Source organism: Bidens hawaiensis, unplaced genomic scaffold, assembly GCF_021521415.1.
Source record: "Bidens hawaiensis isolate Kalapana, Puna unplaced genomic scaffold, B.hawaiensis_p1.1 tig00018403_1, whole genome shotgun sequence".
Lineage (NCBI taxonomy): Eukaryota > Viridiplantae > Streptophyta > Magnoliopsida > Asterales > Asteraceae > Bidens > Bidens hawaiensis.
In genome coordinates, this window is record NW_027492774.1 from 18,812 (window position 1) to 38,433 (window position 19,622).

At 34.6% G+C, this 19,622-nt stretch overlaps 1 protein-coding gene across 2 annotated transcripts; it reads right to left on the reverse strand.

The window, feature by feature from the left end:
• Window positions 1-5,660, reverse strand: LOC143555887 (putative protein phosphatase 2C 60). Of its 2 annotated transcripts, none has more exons than XM_077045356.1 (5): window positions 5,571-5,660; window positions 4,340-4,697; window positions 2,937-3,304; window positions 1,546-1,782; window positions 1-675 (listed from the first exon to the last, which is right to left on the reverse strand). In XM_077045356.1, exons 2-5 carry the CDS (start codon window positions 4,656-4,658, stop codon window positions 436-438), a joined length of 1,164 nt encoding a protein of 387 aa, XP_076901471.1. In that variant the 5' UTR covers window positions 4,659-4,697; window positions 5,571-5,660; the 3' UTR covers window positions 1-435. The 2 variants fall into 2 exon arrangements, with proteins under 2 accessions (XP_076901471.1, XP_076901472.1); XM_077045357.1 differs by having other exon boundaries at window positions 4,340-4,691; window positions 5,571-5,651.
• Window positions 5,661-19,622: the final 13,962 nt, after the last annotated feature.

Sequence of the window (19,622 nt, forward strand, 5' to 3'; positions counted from 1 at the left end):
TTCAGAACCATCATTGACAAACCTCTATACCACGTTATTAAAAGTCAAATATGAACACATTAGGTAAAAACAAGCATTTTAAGTTAAAAATACCGCCAAAGAACGGAATAAACTATAACACTTGTATCTATGAAGTTTTGGTCTTAGTACTCCCAACTAAAGAACTTTTAACTTTCCGCTCCAAGCAACTAAAGCATGGTTAACCCCGGTGCACTGTGGTTGCCTGGTTCTAACCATCGACAACAAACTACCTAGGCTTGGCTCAGAGCCAAGGAACCACGGTGCACCGGTTGACTGGTTTGACCACTCACAAGAAGCCACCTTGGCCTTGGCCTTCTTTTGGGGGAGGTATTCACACATGAAATAGTACAAGAAAGTTGAAATTAGAGGAATATAGAAACAGTATCTATATAATTGTAGAAGAGGTGGGGCTCATCAAGTGGGCCCGGGAGCAAGTGTGTTTGAGGGCAGGTTCACTCCTGCTCCTTTCACAGATACATTAAGAGAGCTGGCCCGGCTCGTGAGGTTTGAGTCGAGATAGAGCACGACCACGGTGATGTCATCGTGGAAATGACGGCGGACCCCGCGGTCGATCTTTTTTAAATCGGAGTACCTCATTTCCCGCTTCTTTGCTGCTTTGCGTAACGCAATTTTTACTAATCTCTTAGCAATTCCCTGCATCAGAAATCGCGGATATTGTGAGTCGAAAAATAGTTGGTAAATAGGCCGGATTCGACCCGTGAACCCGACACCAACCCAAAAACCGTGAACATGCACATGAACGTGAATGTTAAGAAGAGTTTTCACAGGTTGACGTTAACACAACCCGCTTGACCTGAAACTTCATTTATTTTATCTTTTACATAATAATACCAAGTACGATAAAAACTACAAATGTATACAAAATAGTTATGTTTTAAACTAAAAAAAATGTCATATATATTTTCGTTTCAATTCTGACTATTATAAAAAAAGGTTTTCAGTTATGACATAAAACACATTTAAGTATAAAAAAGTGTAAAACTAAACGAGTAAAACAAGTCAACCCATAAACTAGCTAGGTCAGCCTGAACATGACCCAATTAGCTAAACGTGTTCGCGGGTATGACCTAAAACCCACTTAATCCAAATTTACAAATTTCGTGCAAGGTTTGTGTCACAGATAATGTAAATTCAATAATTGATGACGAATTTTCTTTGCCAAAAAATCACAAAATTCAATACTTTGACCTCCAAAGGGTAAAATAGTCTTCTTGTTAATTTTTAGGTCAAACTCTGATGATTTTAACAAGTCAACACAAATAAAAAACATACAAGAATACAACTTGAATTTTAGGTCAGACCCGAATGATTTTGACAGCAAGATTGACACGAAACCAGTAAAAATTTGACACCATAATAGCTGACAGTTGTAGTTTTAAAACTTAAAAAAGAGTTTCTATCAATCTTGGTATTTCTAGATTAGCATATTTGACGTCTAAAATGTCAAAACAGCGTAACAAAACTTTAAGGGTGTGCTTTGAGGCATTATATTAAGCATCTTACGTTGTGTGGGTGAGTTTGAACAATATCAACAGCTTCTTGATTGGTTAGGTGCTCCCAGAGTCCATCTGAAGCAAATATGATAAACTGATCATGTGGCTGCAACTCATGCACTGAAACAGATGGATCCGAGCTCAAAATTGGTTTTTTAAACGGTTCACGAAGACGGAACTTGGCATACAAAGGCGCCTTATTGAATTCCGCCTTCTTTAAGTATACATCACCAATCGATCTTGAAATCTGCAGCAAAAACATAAGTCCTAACACTTAGATCTTGAAATGATAAGCGTATCACCAAATGTTACGAGAGGTGCCAATGTTAATCTAGCCGGGTATTAAACGGTCAAGAAAGGGGTGAAGTCACAAAATTTAGCTAATGCGCAAACAGGTCAAACGTTGCCAAAAGTGTATTTTTAATGCATTAGACCTGTTGACTCACTTCATTCAAATTTATCTTTGTGACGATATAGTAACTATAACTGGATTTCATTGTAATCACATTTAATGTATATATTATATTATATATTTATTAAAATGAACAGAAAAAGGGCTAGCAGGCCCAATCCAGACCATAAAAATTTTTCCAACTTCTTAATTTCTTTGTACAAGACTGTTCTTCAATTATTTGTATATAATTATTCATCTTAAACTGCCAAGAAGTAGTGTTACGAAATTCACATAATAATTGTAATATTCTTGAAGATTTTTAGGTGTTCTAAATTAGCTGCTACTAATCTTTCATCATTTTAATTCATGTAAAATAAAGAAGTTAACACTCCAATTTGCAATAAATCTAACAAACTTGAATTAGGATTCAGGAGTTTAATCAATCAGTAACTGAAAGTGCTTGTAAAATGAACCATGTGACACAAAAACGACTTTATTCAATAGCTTATTATGACTACATAAAGTAGAAATAACAACTATGTCAACTAACAACATGCTTATTAATGAATCAAAAACAACAATTTCCCCAATGTTGATTTGCAAGGGTATTTGTTTGACCACGAAATAGCTAAACAAATACTTGAATGTTACCATAAGCCATTTTAAATATAAAACTAAGAAAAAAATGCATATTTGGTCCATATGATATGAGCATATTGTAAGTTTGGCCCCTTATATAAAAATTGCAAACTTAGTCTAAACATTGGTGAGAAAATTGCCATTTAGTCTCCACCATTGATCCCGGTTAGTTTTAACGGAAAAGTGATGCCATGTGAATGTGTTAAAAACTAATTGGGATTAACGGTGGGTACTAAACATGCAACCCTCTCACAAACGTATGGACTAAGTTTGCAAAATTTAATATCTGATATATAAACTTGCACTATGGTCAAACCACAGGAACCATTTGCGCATTTTTTTCTCAATCACGTGTAAGAAAACTTTACCTGTATAAGACCTTTTACTCGCCATACATTATGTTTCAAAACTACAATGTGTGAATCATCTGGATGATTAGAATGCAACTCTTGTCTAACAGACTCTATACACGCGTTATGTTCTTCTGATAACTGAATTGCAAGAACTTCACCGGTTGCCTTCACGTGCCTCCCTAAAACAGCTCGGGAATCTCCAAGATTAGCAATGTAAAGGTTCCCACCACACACAACTCCAACAAGACAACATGATCCCACGGCTGCTATTTGTGGTTGCATTTGCCATTGCTTAGTTACAATTGAAAGGAACCCTTCTTCTGTTGCTTGAAAAGCCTTCTTTATTACTTCCACTGACATTGATTGAGTCTCTGAAGTAAACCCTGAAAAGTCAACAGCTTTGTTGGTTTCAGTAATCCACAAAAGTATGAAAGAACACATGTTGTTTTCTTAATATAAACCAAATATGTACTATGCAACAAAGACAACACCAACATTCTTATAATCATGGTACTCGTAAGCTTTAAGTAGTTATTAATTTATTTGAAAATTGTTAAGCGCTATTAAGTTTGAAGTTAATGTGGTAGCTTATAGGGCCAATTTCATATATCCCCCTTCTAAACATGCAAAATGACATACTTATCCAAATCAGGCTTGAAAAGCATTATACACTATCCACAGAAAATTTGTGTTTTGAGAAAATATGTAACTTTGCAAGTTTAGAAGAGGATCTATGAAATTCCCCCAGCTTAATATTTACTAAAAATAATATTATATGTTCAAACAGACTAATGATTGCAAGAAACAGACTAATGATTGCAAGAAACAGACTAATGATTCAAGTAATTAGCATTTTCATTTTGTGGGTGAGTGGGTCCCATAAATGGTGTAACTTTTGAGGTGAATTGAAGATGGGGGTCCACAAGACGAAGAAAGAAAGAACAGGGAGAAAACGAAAAAAACACTCTCAATAGGATCAATATACCTTTTAAGGGGGAATTTCATAGAACAAAAAAAACGAAAAAAACACACTCAATAGCATCAAAATACCTTTTAAGGGGGGATTTCATATATCCCCCCCTAAACATGCAAAATTACACATATCCCCAAAATACAAGTTTCTAATGCACAATGTTATTAAACAATTATTTGTGTAAACATATAATATTGCAAGTTTAGAAGAGATATATAATATTGCCCCTTTATCAAAACAAAAAATGTAGCTCAAATTCCAGTCATTTATCAAAACACTAAAACAGAATCTTTCACTTTATAGATCATCAATCACAATAATCCACCATCATATGGCGGGCATGTGATCATAAATTTCAATTCTTGTAACCAATATAAATTAGTGACTAGTGGTGATAGACATATAAAAACGATTAAATCAATATCTCGCGGTTCAAATAACTTACTCTTAAGATGTTGAAAGAGGTTACTATTAATAAATCGTGAGGTCTCGGGACCTCCATGACCATCGTACACTCCCACAAAGGTGCCATAAGGTCCAGAATCTTGCAAGCTCAAACTCCCTGATTCAAGCTGGCTCTGATCCTCTAATAAGTTATTAGCTTGAACTACAGCCATTGAGAAATCTCCATTGTAATGATGTCCTGTATCCTTGTACCATAACAGACCGTCTTGACGACCACCCGAATCAGAACCATTGTGAACGTGTCTGTTGGATCGTGGCCGGAAACAAGCCCACAAAAAGTTTATGAACCCAGATATCATACCTCATCTCATCAAATCCACTCTTTGAGTTATCTGCATCTGATTAAGATTAAAGATTAACTTATTCATGTTAAATACTCAAATCAAACCAGAAACTCCAACTTTCTACATACAAGAAAGATATAACACTAATTCAAATGTGAATTTGCAGCAAGACATTGAAATCAGATTTTAGATATGCCATCTTACAAGGTGAAAACCACTCAAATATCATAACACTAGTTGACTAAAAATCAATATGACAAAAATCATTTCAGTTTTATCATTTGAAAATATGCAACCTTTAAGGTCCTCTACTCAATAACGACAAAAATCACAGGCTTCAGTATGCAATCATATAATCTACACGCAATCAACATTCCAAACCCTCAATAAACTATCTGTCTGACAGTCAAACTTAATTCATACAATCTTTGAGTGATCCGCATCTGATTAACCGTAAAGGTGAGTATAACACTAATAATTTAAATGTAAAATTGCAGCTACTCAAATATGATACAATAGCTGCTAACAATCAATATGCCACAATAATCATATCAGCTTATCATTTAAAGACATGCAATCTTATGCTCATCAAATCAATAACACCACTAATCAAATGTTCCAATAAGCAATCAACATGCCAAAACCTCAATAAACTATGTGAACATGAACCCTAATTAGTCCAGAAACACATAATAATATATGCAATTATTATATTAAGCTTAAGATAAGCCTCTAATAGTCCAGTTCATCATATACCACAAACCCAATGATCGCAACAGTAGATGAAATTAACTAACGAATAAAAGTCAAAGCTATTAAAACTGTAGTCAAATCTAATTAATTAAGCAGTCAACAACGGCACGTCACTAGCGAACAATAAAACCCTAACTTGTTCAATTGAGTTGAATAAATCGGAAGAATAATTACCTTCCGAGCAGAAAGACGATGAAGATCTGGAGGTGAATTAATCGGATCTACGGATCAAATCAACGGACGATGATGAACGAATTATCGATTGAAGATTGAGAGTGAGAATTACGGCAGTTGTTTGATGATGATAATATTAATATTGTGTGAGAGTGTGAGTTTAACTAGCAGATGGATAAAGGCAATTGAAAGCAGCAGCAGTAATTGGAAGCTTAATAAATTAAAGAGATGAGAGAGAGAGAGAGAGAGATCGCTGCTTATCAAAAGGTTAGAGAGAGAGATGATGGTTGATGGATATGATAATTTGTTGTCTGATATATTATATGGTGGTGTAAATAAATATATATATATAAATAAAAAGTAAGATGAAAGATGATAGAAGATGGTCTTTATGAGTTGTCCAAGACGTGCACTTGACATCAAGACAAGTGGCATCTACCCATGGTCCCGTAATTTCCTATAGATAGGTTTTTAGTAAAGTGTTGGAAAAAAAAATTAACTAGTTTTTAACGTGTTTTCAAGAGGTTGAGACGAAGCGTTAATCGTTAAGTTAGCACAAGTTGGTAATTCGTCGAGGTGTTAAGCAGCGTGGAGGGGCAGGGCGTTAGCACGATAGCGTCTGGGAGGAAGGGGGAGGGGTTGACTATGAGCTGGAGATCTGTATATTGTATAGATGTTGATAAGAATAATAGAAGACTGTGATGAAAGAGAAGGTAAAAATGGTATTGGATTTTAATGTAAGGTTAAGTTTTGTTTGTAAGTGTGAAATGGATGACTTATGGAATGGAGAGGTAAGACAAGTGATGTGTGTGGGAAATGGTGAGAAAGAAAGGTTTTGGCTGGAAAAGTCTAGCATTAAGGTTTATGACTCTCTCTTTTAGTTATAAACGTAACTAGATTGTAGGCCCAGCAATAAGAGAAAAATAGACAGTCCTACTATTGAAAGATTTAACAATGTGCAATATGTTTTCTTGACAAAATTGATCATTAGTCCATCTAAAAACAAACTCCTACAAGAACACCCTTAATTCTTGAAAATAATCCAAGGTGACATAGCACGCCTATTAATCATAAAGTGGGTCATTTTCGATATCTTATGGCCTTAGAAGATGTTTCATTTAGATTGAAACAAGTCTTTAAACTGGAAAAAAAAAAACAAAACTTTGACATTGGTATCAAATCACTTTGTATAAATAATGAAGCTAACTTTAACTAATTTAAACCACTATTGTATAAAGTGAGTACAAAATAGTAGGCTTTCTCAAATGGTTAAGGGTTCTAATCTCATAAATTCTAAAAAAGAAAAAGTAAAAACCTTACTTGCTCTACCGCTTTTATGGAATGGGAGATAAATGTTAGCTGGTGCAACACCCAGATACTCTGGGTGTTAATATATCTTGTGTGACTAAAGAAAGACAATCGAATAGGCGCCTTAGATACCTTGATAATAGAACCCTCGACCCCATATTGTTTGAGTAAAGCACTCACTTTTGCAAAAATGTTTGCACGGACAAATGATGGATGAAGAAAACTAGATTACAGGAAACTTAAAAATCACCTCACCATGAAATTCTTTATATTATTCAAGTTTTTTGTGTTGATCATTGAGATGATATATATCGTTAGAACAATTTATATTTTTTCCCGTATTCCCCTATTACATAAACGAGCATTATTTTTCACCTATTTAGGAGAAAAAGTAACATAAAATTGTCTAAATATGAGCAAGTGTCTTATCTCGTTATTGTCATGTTTACTTGCTAGAACATACACATAAGGCTAAGGTATGATTTCAACAAACAAACTATGAAATAGCTTCACAATAAACTTCAACCGATGCACAGAATATAATGGGGTTATCAAAAGGATGAATCAAACCTTGCGAAAAATGACTCGTTCTATGATAATTCGATCATACTTACTACGCTTCTCTTTAAGTTATGCCTTGAATACCATTTACAAAACTAGTTAATATGCTTCTAGCTAAGATTGTTAAAAGTCATCATATGAAATATGATGTGGGAAGCAGGGGCGAAGTTTACTTGTGGCTTAGGGTTCTCACGTTTTTATTCAAGTTTCGTCATTGATGTGAAGAGTCCCAACTTGTCTTTTCAAAGGGTTTGGAGTTATGATATCAAGTTAAACATGAGACCTTCAACAACTTAAAAAACCAACATGAAAAGATAGTTTTTATTGGATACTTACAAGAAACTAAAGGATAATATACTTCGTTAGCCCTCCTAGTGAGAACAAAGTTCTAGAAACACAAAGTTTTTCAAAACAAGAATATTCTCACAAATGGGTCAACTAGAATCAAGTGGTAAGGGATGAGATTCAAAAACCACAAGTTATATCCAACCCGAGGTTGAATGTAATATTTTTATGCCTTGACTACCATAGAAATGGAAGACAATGAAGATGCAAGGGAAGGGAAGCCTTGAAAGTAAAAAAGATATGTATCGCCTATGATCTACCAAGTTAATCTTCACCTTAACTAATGTAGATTACCATTGCTAGGGGATAGCGGTGTGGAATAAAATGTGGATATGAAACCGAACTTGAATTATCAAAAACTTTGAACCCAAAATGTTATATATTTTGGGAGTCGGATTAGTTTTTCTAAAAATTTATGATATTTTGGATATATGAATTATCTGAAATGTAAAATAATACATAATTATTATTTAGTAGAAATTTCTGATAGGCATTTTAAAAATTTTCGGATATTTCAGATAACTGAAATATTTTTTTTTTAAATATTACTATTTAAAAAAAACTAGTAAATAATAAAAAGAAAAATTGGAAATAAATAATCCCACTTTTTGTGTTTTGTACCACCGTTAATAGACACTTAACGCCCTAAGTTTTTTTTTTCGAATTTCAAACCAATGTTTTAGGGCTTTTGATCGGAAGAATGACACGAGTCGACCGATGTAAAACTTATCTCAAAGCCGTAAAACGACAAAATAGTGTTTCAATTCCGGTGTTTGAATTTCCAATTAACAAAAATCAAGACATTTAAATCATCGTTTCAAGATAAGTTTTGCATCAGTCGACTCGTATCTTTCTTCCAAATAAAAGCCCTAAAACATTGGTTTGAAATTCGGAAAAACACTTAACGACGATAAGTGTGTTTTAGTGGAGGTCCATTGAAAGAAAAATAGTCGGGGGTTGGACCGTTGGAATATATTTTAAAGGTAGGATTATTATCAACAAATACATAAAAAGTGAGATTATTTATTTCCAATTTTCCTAATAAAATATTTCCCGGAATATAGATCCGTTTCAACAGGTGTGGCCCTAGGGTAGTGCGAGCTGGACAATCGGCCTTGGCCCATAATTTTCGCGGGGGGTGGGGGCAAAAAATATATATATAATTTTTTATTATACAATAGGTATCGATCTAATCATCGCCATCGGGTGTACCTCCGTCAGGTGCACACCGTGTCCCTCCAAAACACGGTACACAAACTTCGTTAATGGGAACCTGAGATTCCCATAGATGAAGAATGCAGCATACACCCCTATCTTGCCCTTGGGGGCATCGCACACCGTCTGGTGAGGCTCAGAAAACTCAGGCTCGAATGGCTCGAGCATGAACTTCCTAACGATGTACTGATAAACGTCGACGGAAAGAGCACACTGGCACTCCCCAGCAGTACTCTTATCGTCCTTGTCAGACGTCGGGTTCTCGATGTACACGTCAGACTCCTCGGCGGTAGCTTCAAGATCATGAGTAGAAGACATGTTTTAGATGTAAAGGAACGATTTCAGGAGAATGCTCGACGGAAAAGTTAGAGTATTCGCCGGAAATCGTTTAGAAGAAGAAGAGAGAAGTGAAAGTGTGGATGAAGCTGAACCCTTTCCCCCTTTATATACTCATCGCAATGAATGCGATGAATTTAATGCGGGGGAGAGAGAGAAACGCAGGTGCAATGAAACTATGACACGTGGAAAAAGCAAGCTGGCAACAGCTGTTGACAGGACACGCGCCCGAAAACTCGCGCCCACGCGCCTGAAAAAACGCCTGGAATGACCATATACTGTCACGTCACCATAACTTCATGCACGTCCTGAAACTGTCAGAAGAAACCGTCAGACCACGCTGACGTCCCTTCAACGGTTAGGCAGTTCTTATCCTTTCACCAACTCTTCAAATTTCAAAAAAAAAAAAAATTAAAAAGATTCAAAAGTAAGCGGGACCATACCCCTTACCTTGGCAACCAAGTAACTATAAGACAGGTGCGGGTACAGTGTCAAGGCAAAACCCTTCACATACTTAGCACCTGCAGGGAATTGAAGCCAAGAATACCTCAGCAACCAAGTAACTATAAGACGGGTGCGGGTACAGTATCAAGGCAAAACCCTTCACATACTTAGCACCCGCAGGGAATTGAAGCCAGGAATACCTTGGAAGTAAAGTAACTATAAGACGAGTGCGGGTACAGTGTTAAGGCAAAACCCTTCACATACTTAGCACTCCGCAGGGAATTGAAACCAAGAAGGATCTTCTGGGCCATGCTTGCGGAAAGGGATATAACATCCCCGCATAGCGGGAACATTGAGAACTAGATTGTTGGAAGCTCCAAGATGGAATTGGTTGTTTAACATAATTGATCACTATGTTTAAAACTACCAAAACCCCGTGGAGAATCTACACAAGTGAAACTCAACGCTCCCGACTTGCGAGAAGGTTACACACCTACCCACATCATACCCAAAGATCAAGCAGAACAGTGGGAAATTCTGCACTTGACATTAGGACTTCCCCGGGAAGAATCCCCATGGAAAACTTTAAAACTAAACCCTTTTCAAAACCCCTTGCTTAAGTCCAAAAGTTCACCTCATTAACAATTCATGAGAAGAACATTAGACTGGGGGGACTTGAAGAGGTAGGTCCCAGCAGAGCCCAGTTGGACCCGCAAGACTCACCTTCAACAGGGACGTCTGCGCGGTTGGACCCGCGAGACTCACCTTAAACAGGGACGTCTGCGCGGTTGGACCCGCGAGACTCACCTTAAACAGGGACGTCTGCGCAGTTGGACCCGCAAGACTCACCTCGAAGAGGGACGTCTGCGCAGTTGAACTCGCAAGACTCCTTAAAAGAGACGTCTGCGCAAAGACCAACTGGATCCGCAGGACCAACCATGCTCAGAGACGCGACGTCCTTACGCGCAGTACGCTAGCTGCTCCCGCAGGAAACGCCTCCCAATGGTCGACGTACTCCGCCTGTTCCCGCAGCTACGGATACTAGCCATCAGGGAAGGCTACCCGCACAGCAAGGCTACACGCACAAGACACTAACTCTCAAGTAATTCAGTAATGTCACCTGAAGAGAGAATGAGCAAGCCGGGAATACTCCCGCCCAAATGAGCCAGTCCGTACATTACTGGAGGATCTTTTGTACTGTACCTGCCAAAGTATGGACAAAAGATCTGACCAAAGCTGCAACAGCTCACTGTGATAAAGGAATAGTACACAGCCGGCCTGGTCACTATCAGCCGCTGCCTACTCACCAACCCCTGTCACTATCAGCCGCTACCTACTCACCAACCCCTGTCGTAGCACGTGCATAGCCTGCAGTTGGTGGGAAAGGAATAGTACACAGCCGGCCTGGTCACTATCAGCCGCTGCCTACCCACCAACCATCAGCATGGCACGTGCGTAGCACACAGTTGGTAGAACAGGAATACTATTCAGCCGGCTGTACCTGCTTGGAAACCTACCTTCGGCTAAATACTCCAACACCTTGGAACGGTATTATCATCTTATCTCATACCATCATATCTGCTCTAGTCATTTCTCTTAATATACACTTATATTCAAGAGCAATCTAGTCTGATTCTCACGCCGGAGGGTGGTCACAAGGAGGTACCCCCCCCTTCTCAGTGACGAGCTCACGGTGTCTGTTTTGCAGGTCATCTGAAGAACAACCATCTTTGCCGGACCTAACCCCTCGTGGGAAACATCTACTTAACCCCCAGATTATCCGTAATCTGCCCGGGGTCACTTAGTGTTTCTTCAGGGACGTAGATGAAATGAAATGACAATATGTGCATGGGTCATATGGACCTATATTGTATTTGATTTCATCGTGTAACGGTCTCATTCTTATAAATCATAATCTTTTACTATTATAATGAAAATGATGGTTTAAAAGTCAAGCACTTTGCTAAATAACTAATTAGGTAGCGTTTGGTATGTAGGAATGACAGAGAGAATGAAATGATTCATTACGTTAGAATGAAGAAAGTGGTGTTTGGTTACTCAATGGAATGGAATCATCCATTACATATGGAATCTCATTCTATCAAAACCATTCCTTCCCACCCTCATTCTTTTTTTTCATTTCATTCCTCCCTCACCCTACTTTCTCAACACCACCACCACTTAACAACAACCACCACCACTACCACCACCACCACCTCCACCTGACCGTCAATGTCACCGTCGCCACCACCTCCACCACCACCAGCGCTACCACCGCCACCTGACCATAACTGCCACCACCACCACCACCACTACCATAGCCACCACCTGACCATCACCGTCAACGTCGCCACCACCACCACCTACCACCAGCGCTACCACTGCCACTTGACCATAACTGCCACCACCACCGTCTAACAACTACCATCGCCGCCACCACCACCACCACCACCTATACCATAGCCACCACCTGACCATCACCGTCACCGTCGCCACCACCTTCGCCACCACCACCACCACCACCTTACCACCAACGCTACCACCACCACCTAACCGTAACCGCCACCACCACTGTCAGCGCCACCCTACCATCGCCAACACTACCAATGCTACTACCGACTCCCCCACCACCACAACCACCCCACATAACTGCCACCACCGTTTTCGTCGCCTGAGCTACCACCACCACCGTCGCTATTTCAGCTCTCTTTTTTTTTGGTAAAAAAATATATTTTTTGGAATAGGAATATTTTTATTATTTCTATTTCATTTCTCAATTTTTTTGGATGTCAAACAGCATAAAGTAATTATTCATTTCATTACCATAGGTTAACCAAACAAGACAAATGAATGGTAATGATCCATTTCATTCCCTTGTTCATTCCATTCCTTCTCCCATTCCATTCCCTCTTCATTTCATTCCATGTTTTCTATTTTAATAACTAACTGCGTATTTGCGTTTTTGGTTTGCTAATATAAACTTGAAGTAAAATATTTGTCGTATATTGTACACGTAGCGAATCATGTATTGAATAATTGAAATACCGGTAAAATTTATCAAATAAAAGAAATATGTATATAGAGGAGGGTTCAATTGTGAACTTTGAAAAAGTGAGGAATTAAGGAACCATATAATCTCCATTGTACAATCAATTATGTGTCTCCTAGAAGTTGGTTAGCTACTTCTCATTTTGTTATAGGATTTTTCTTCTTCATTGGACATTTGTGACGGAAAACTACATGACTCAACCTGAACTTCTCTATTTATTGTCACGAGTATGATTTAAACTTAATACCATCCAATTTTTTTAACTGAAGTCTTTAACTGCTATACCTCAACCATTTGATCGAGACTAATTCAGAATTCAAATGTTAAAATAATAAAGTAACTTTTTATTATGTTAACACCCATACAAAATTGATATGATAGTTAAAACTATTGAGATATTTCCCATAATTCTTTTAATAATATTTCTACTATTTGGAAATGAGTATATTGAAGGGGAATAAAGGGATGAGTTCGTCATCTTTAGGAATGATTTAGTTGTGTTTTCGAGCTTTTCACAAGAGAACTTTTTTAAGTACAACAACAACAATAATAATAATAATAATAATAATAACCGATAGCAAAGAAAAATATAATACTATTAAGATTTTTATAATAATAATAATTATTATTATTATTATTTAATCCTTTGAAGCCAATCAAAGTATATGGATTCATGGTATACATGCACTTATATTCTCCGTCATATAATTACTACTTTTGATAGATGACATTTCTAGCGTGAAATATGCCATGCATGGCATTATCTATACTAAGTCAATGGTAATATTATCATTAATAAATGGAACTTTTACTATAATATTAACAGAAAATATTGAAGGTAAACACTTATGTATTTAGCAAATATCCATTATTAATCGTGTTATGAAGCATACATTTTACGTACATCTTTATAAATATCACTAAACATATAACTTTTATATATATATATTAGTTTTTATCCCCCGTATTATGGAGGCTGTGTTTCACTTTCATGTCTAATTAATATTTATATATTTTTTGAATTATAATTTTAATTATTAAGGAAGTTAATAATATACTAAGGTTTGATGATTAAATGGTTTCACAAATAATTGAGATGTTATAACCCGTTTAAAAGCTATCTGGGTTTGGTGAAACTCATGATTCGCTTATTTTTTTTACTATCAAATTGTTTCTTAAGATAAATAATATCTTTTTTTAAAAAAAATGATATTAATTTTTAGTATATTTCTATTTTCTAGAATTTTCATATCAAATATTTGATGAGATTTACTTTTAATATAATGAGATGATATAACCCGTTTGAGATTATATGAGTTTGGTGAGACCCATACCCATGAATTCGTGTCAAATTCATGAGAAGTCTCCATTACAAATAAAACAATCTTATGGCTTGAGACTTTAGAGAATGTAGGAAGCAATCAAAGAACTTCTAAAAGTTTCGTTTATCTATATTTAATTAAGATTATCTATTTGTAAATGCAATTGTATTTCTTTTATCCTGATTTAATTACTATTCTTTGCTTTAACAATTATTTGTGAACACTTTAACCTGCTAAATTTACATCTTGTAGAGATACAATGTTGTTTTGGAGAATCCTATTAACTAGCTCGTAGCCTCGTATTTAGGACTATGGTCAGTTTTCATAAATAGGGTTTAGATGGATGTGTTATTCAAACACCCTTTATAGGGTGTATATATAGATATGGTGTGTGTTAAAAGGTGTATGAATAACCAAAAAGGGTGTATGAATAACCATTGTTTTTTTTTAAATGAAAAAAGAAAAAGACAAAATATGTTATGTATATACCTAACTTTAAATGTTTTTTTTAAATAATGTTAGAACTAGCAGTTGTTTCTTAGTTTCTCCATGTATATAAAAACAATTATTTTTATCCAACATGATGGGGTGGCTTATGATTAAGCAAAGTTTACACAGTCATATATGGTTTTAAATCGTAGTATTTATATAATTATGTAACGAATTTATTGAATATCACTCCTAAAATTGGTTATATACAGGGAAGGTACAACCAAAACTTTTCTTTGTTTTAAGGTATTTATTTATAACTTCTAGAAATAACTTGACTTAATTATTAGTTTATTACTACTAAACCATAAAATAATGGGGCGGTGGCCATTTAGCAAAAACAAAGCCTTTAAACGCCTGAGTTTGGAATATGAGGTCTTACTCTACACCACAAATGAAAAATCATTTAACGTACTGAAAAACATTTTTCACAATTAACTTATAATGGGTTGTTCAAGATTATTTAGTTTTGATGATAAATTCAAAATTTGAGTATGAATGGATTTTTAACAATTAAGTTCTAATTGACAATTCAAGTTTATTTAGTTTTGATAATAAATACAAACTTAGAGTACGAATGGTCGGAAATGCACAAGTGATCAAAATCAAAATAGATATGCAAAGTCAAAGTGAAACAAATCAAAATCTCAACAATAATAAAATATCTTTAATTAAGAAATAAAAGAATATCATTTTCATTGTGTAATTAATTTTATTTTCATTGGTACTTATACATTGTATTGTATTAATGGTGAAGTTTGGATGAAAATTTGAGAGGGACGGAAAAAGAAGGTTATAATAATAGTAATTAGTACCTTCATCGAAGAATGAACGATAAATCTTGATCTTCTGATTAATGAATATTGACAATATATAATAGTAATAATAACGTTCCAAATAATAATAATAATAATAATAATAATAATAATAATAATAATAATAATAATATTAATATAGGTATGCGTAACCAAATTAAAGTAAGCGGATTCATGGTATACTCACACATACATTCTCCATCATATAATGACTGCCTTTAATAAATAACAATTTCATTATTATATGGACATGTCTTCTAATATATAAAACAGTAGAAGACTTTATATGTCACAAGTCCATCAATAATGTATATTGAATATTATTTAAAAGCTAAAAGGCAAGAAGATCATATATACGATGCTTATTGTAAGTTATATCAATTCATTTTACACATATAGAGTTTATTTAACAAGTCATCATAATATGGTAGTTTTATTATATAAAAACCATTATTAGAATTAGTGTATTATTAGAGCTTAATAAAAGAAATATCAATTAGTTAAGTAATAAATTTATAAGAAATCTCAAAAAAAGTTTATGGTTTGTACAGCTAATTAAAAAGTTGTTCTTAGGGCTACAAATTCATGTACTAGCACTCCAAAATGAAATTTAATTTTCAATGCACAAGTTGTTCTTTGGACTAAATACTTCCCATCAACATGGACTACTAATGTATCATCACACACTTACTAACAAGTAACAACTAACATTTGAGAAAACTTTAATGATTTACGCAAAATGCGAACGAAAAGCATAATGCAAGCAAAAATAAGAAATCGGAATTGAAAATCCAAGAGAAAAAAACATCAAAATTAACAACAAGCTTCCGGGGTTTGGATTTGCAGATGTTGACTTATGATACATCCTTAATCGCCACTGGTTTCTTTCTTGTACCAGTTGAGAGATTATGGATCTTGAATATAGACGACGAGCAATAATAGGTATTTCAAGCAGCAAAGGCTGAATTTCCATCAACTATAGAATGATAGAAGATACCGACAATGACAATATTATTTTACATTGAAGACGGCTTATGAATTATAATGATTTTTGTTCTAAACATATCATGTCCAATAAAAAAAATCCATACTATTTGTATACATATAATAATTAAATACCACATTTTATACATGCACGCTTTTACCTTCAAAGTTTATCTTTGTAGGGCACAGGTTGTATGTCAAATGTCAACCGAAGGAAAATTAGTTTGTTGGCCACTTTTACCTTATTTCAATACAACACATTGAACCTCCTAGCTATCTCTACAAAGGAGATAAGTGTTTACCGAGCTTTGACTGGTATATAGAGTATCATTCTAAGTGGATAAACCACCTGTTGAATAAGGTTCTTTTTTTTCTTTTAGAAAGCATAATGTCACGATTATAATTGAGTAAATTGCAGTTTGCGTTCATGTGGTTTACGAGCAGAACCCCTTAGGACCCTCTTTTAATAACTTAGCATGTGGAGCCCCTATGGTTGTCGGGCAGGATCAGTTTGCGCCCCTCCATCATCTTTCCTTAAACTGTTGGGACGCAAAATAACCTAATTGTTAAGAGCGCGCACGGCCAATCAAAAGCAAATAGACATTTTTCTCTTCTAAATAAATGTTTAACGATGTTAGCTTATGATTGTTGATCCATATAGTCTGAATCAATGTTATGAAGTGATGATTGATCTTTCTTTATTAATTTCTTGTTTATAGTAACTTCTGCTTAAGTGAATCGGAGCCAGTAAAAAATCATTTCCAACTTAGAAAACATGATAACTTAGTACAAATAAATATGTATAAAATCCTTAAAAGGTAAATTAACATATATCTTGAGTTTGAGATAGCCTGTGTGACTTTGATCATTGTATGAGTATGACCCGCTCAAGTCTTTCAAGTGAAGCGATATTCTAACTCTAAAAATAATTATTGAAGTCACACATTATAATTAGTTAATATTTATTTTCACGCAATTATTCGGTTAAACTAACTGTAAGATCGTTTATCCTGGATTATCCAATTATGCCAATTCTAAATTTCTAATGTCATTACCTTAGTTAAAAGATGGTGATGGACAAAGCCCATGCATATGATGTGGCCTCATACCATTTAAATAATTAATCAAATTACCTAACTGAATTCATAACATATGCAGACTATTTGATGAAAACGATTACAATTCTTTCTGTGGCATCCTATCAAGAATGAATGAGGAATCAATCACATCATCTTCATCTTCATCTTCTAAGATCTCTATTTCTTCTAAAAAGTTCAATTATTTTGATGCCTAATCACATGCTCGTGATTGAATTAACATATTAGGATTTTTACCTCTGTCTCAAGATTTTCAAAAATTTGGACGACCGTGTTAGTCTTTATCCCCATGTCATTTTTTAATTGGGCTACAGATCTCGTCGGAACGAAAACCGAAGTGTCGCCCCAGTACAAATTTATTGGAACATATTGGGAAACTTGAATATTTAAGGGCTATATTTTTCCTCTTCTTAAATGGGCCATTTTGAGAATTTTCTCTATTATCAACATGTTAAAGCAATGTTGATTATATCATTTAAGTCATATAATTTTTTTTATTCCCTGACAATGATTGAATCGATTTCTTTGAACAATTGTATAGTTTATGTATTTATGTTGATAGGTGAGTGAATTATGTGATGAATAACCAAAAAAGAAAACCTTCGTTAACTTTAGCCCGAAGTTAAACTAACGGCCCAAACAACTAAACAAAGTCCACAAAATGATTTACATGTTTCACGTGAGTTATAATTTTTGCATGCTTTATTTTATACCAGTAGTATACCCACGCGATGCTGCGGTGATGACAATATGTTTAAACAAATTTTTAGTAGTTGCAACCCTTTAAACATATGGCATAATACAGTTTTTTCAAAAAATGAATATTACTTTTGTATGTTACAATTAGTATACGAATAATAACAACCAAGTTTTATATGATCGAAACTCATTTTGCTGAGCATTTTGACCTCAACCAAATCTATTATGGTAGTCATAGTTATATGGGAAGTCTTTTGAAACTTTCATGCACAACTAAAAATTTAATGTTCACCCACAGGCAAAACTGATAATTTCTTTAAATGACCCAAATTTGTTTTGCATATAATTATTATGACGCAAACCAAAACCTCTTTTTTTAAAGATAAATCGAACTCATTATGCTTATAGCATGTTTTAACCAGAATCAAAGTTGACAGTTTATTTTTAATGTCCCAAACTCATTTTACTTATTACCCATCTTAATCTGAACAAAGCTTTAATTTTTTTTTATAATGATCTAAACTCATTTGGCTTACATCCCATTATAACTCGAACCCGTTTTAACATATCAAAGTCCTCGATCGTCTACCCGGAAAATTAAAAATATTAAAATAATGATCGAAACTCATGTTACTGGGCATTTGACCTGAACCAAATCTACTATGTTAGTTAGTGTTATTTGAGAGTTTTTTGAAACCTTCATAAACGACCAAAGATTTAATATCCACCCAGAGCCAAAATTGATATATATATTTTAAATGACTTGGATTCATCTTGAATATAATTGTTTTGATGCAAACCAAAACCATTTTTAAGATGACTCGAACTCATTATGCTTATAACATGTTTTAACCATAACCAAAATTGACAACTTTTTATTTCTTAAACGACTCAAACTCATTTTACTTATTGCATGTTTTGGCCTAAACAAGATTTTAAACTTTTTTTTATAATGACTTAGACTCATTTGACTTGCATACAATTATAACTCAAATGCATTTTGACCTGTCAAAGTCCTCAATCGTTGACCCGAAACAATAAAAGTATTTAAAAGAAAATGATCAAAACTCATTTTGACGGCATTTTGACTTAAACCAAATTTGATATTTTTTTAAATGACACGTTGGTTATAATTTTATAACATGCACACCAATATTCTTACATTGGAACGTCGACAAAAATAAACACGTCGTGATTGTATGTTTGAAATTTATTAAAACGTATTATATTCAAAGATATAAATGAAAATTAAAGAAAAAGAATATATATGATTATATGAGTAAACTTAAGGGGATGGAAAAATAATTATTAATTAAATTTACAAAAGTTTAGTGTAGTTAAAGGGTTAAATTTGTAATTATATTTTAGGTTCATAATTGCATATTTGA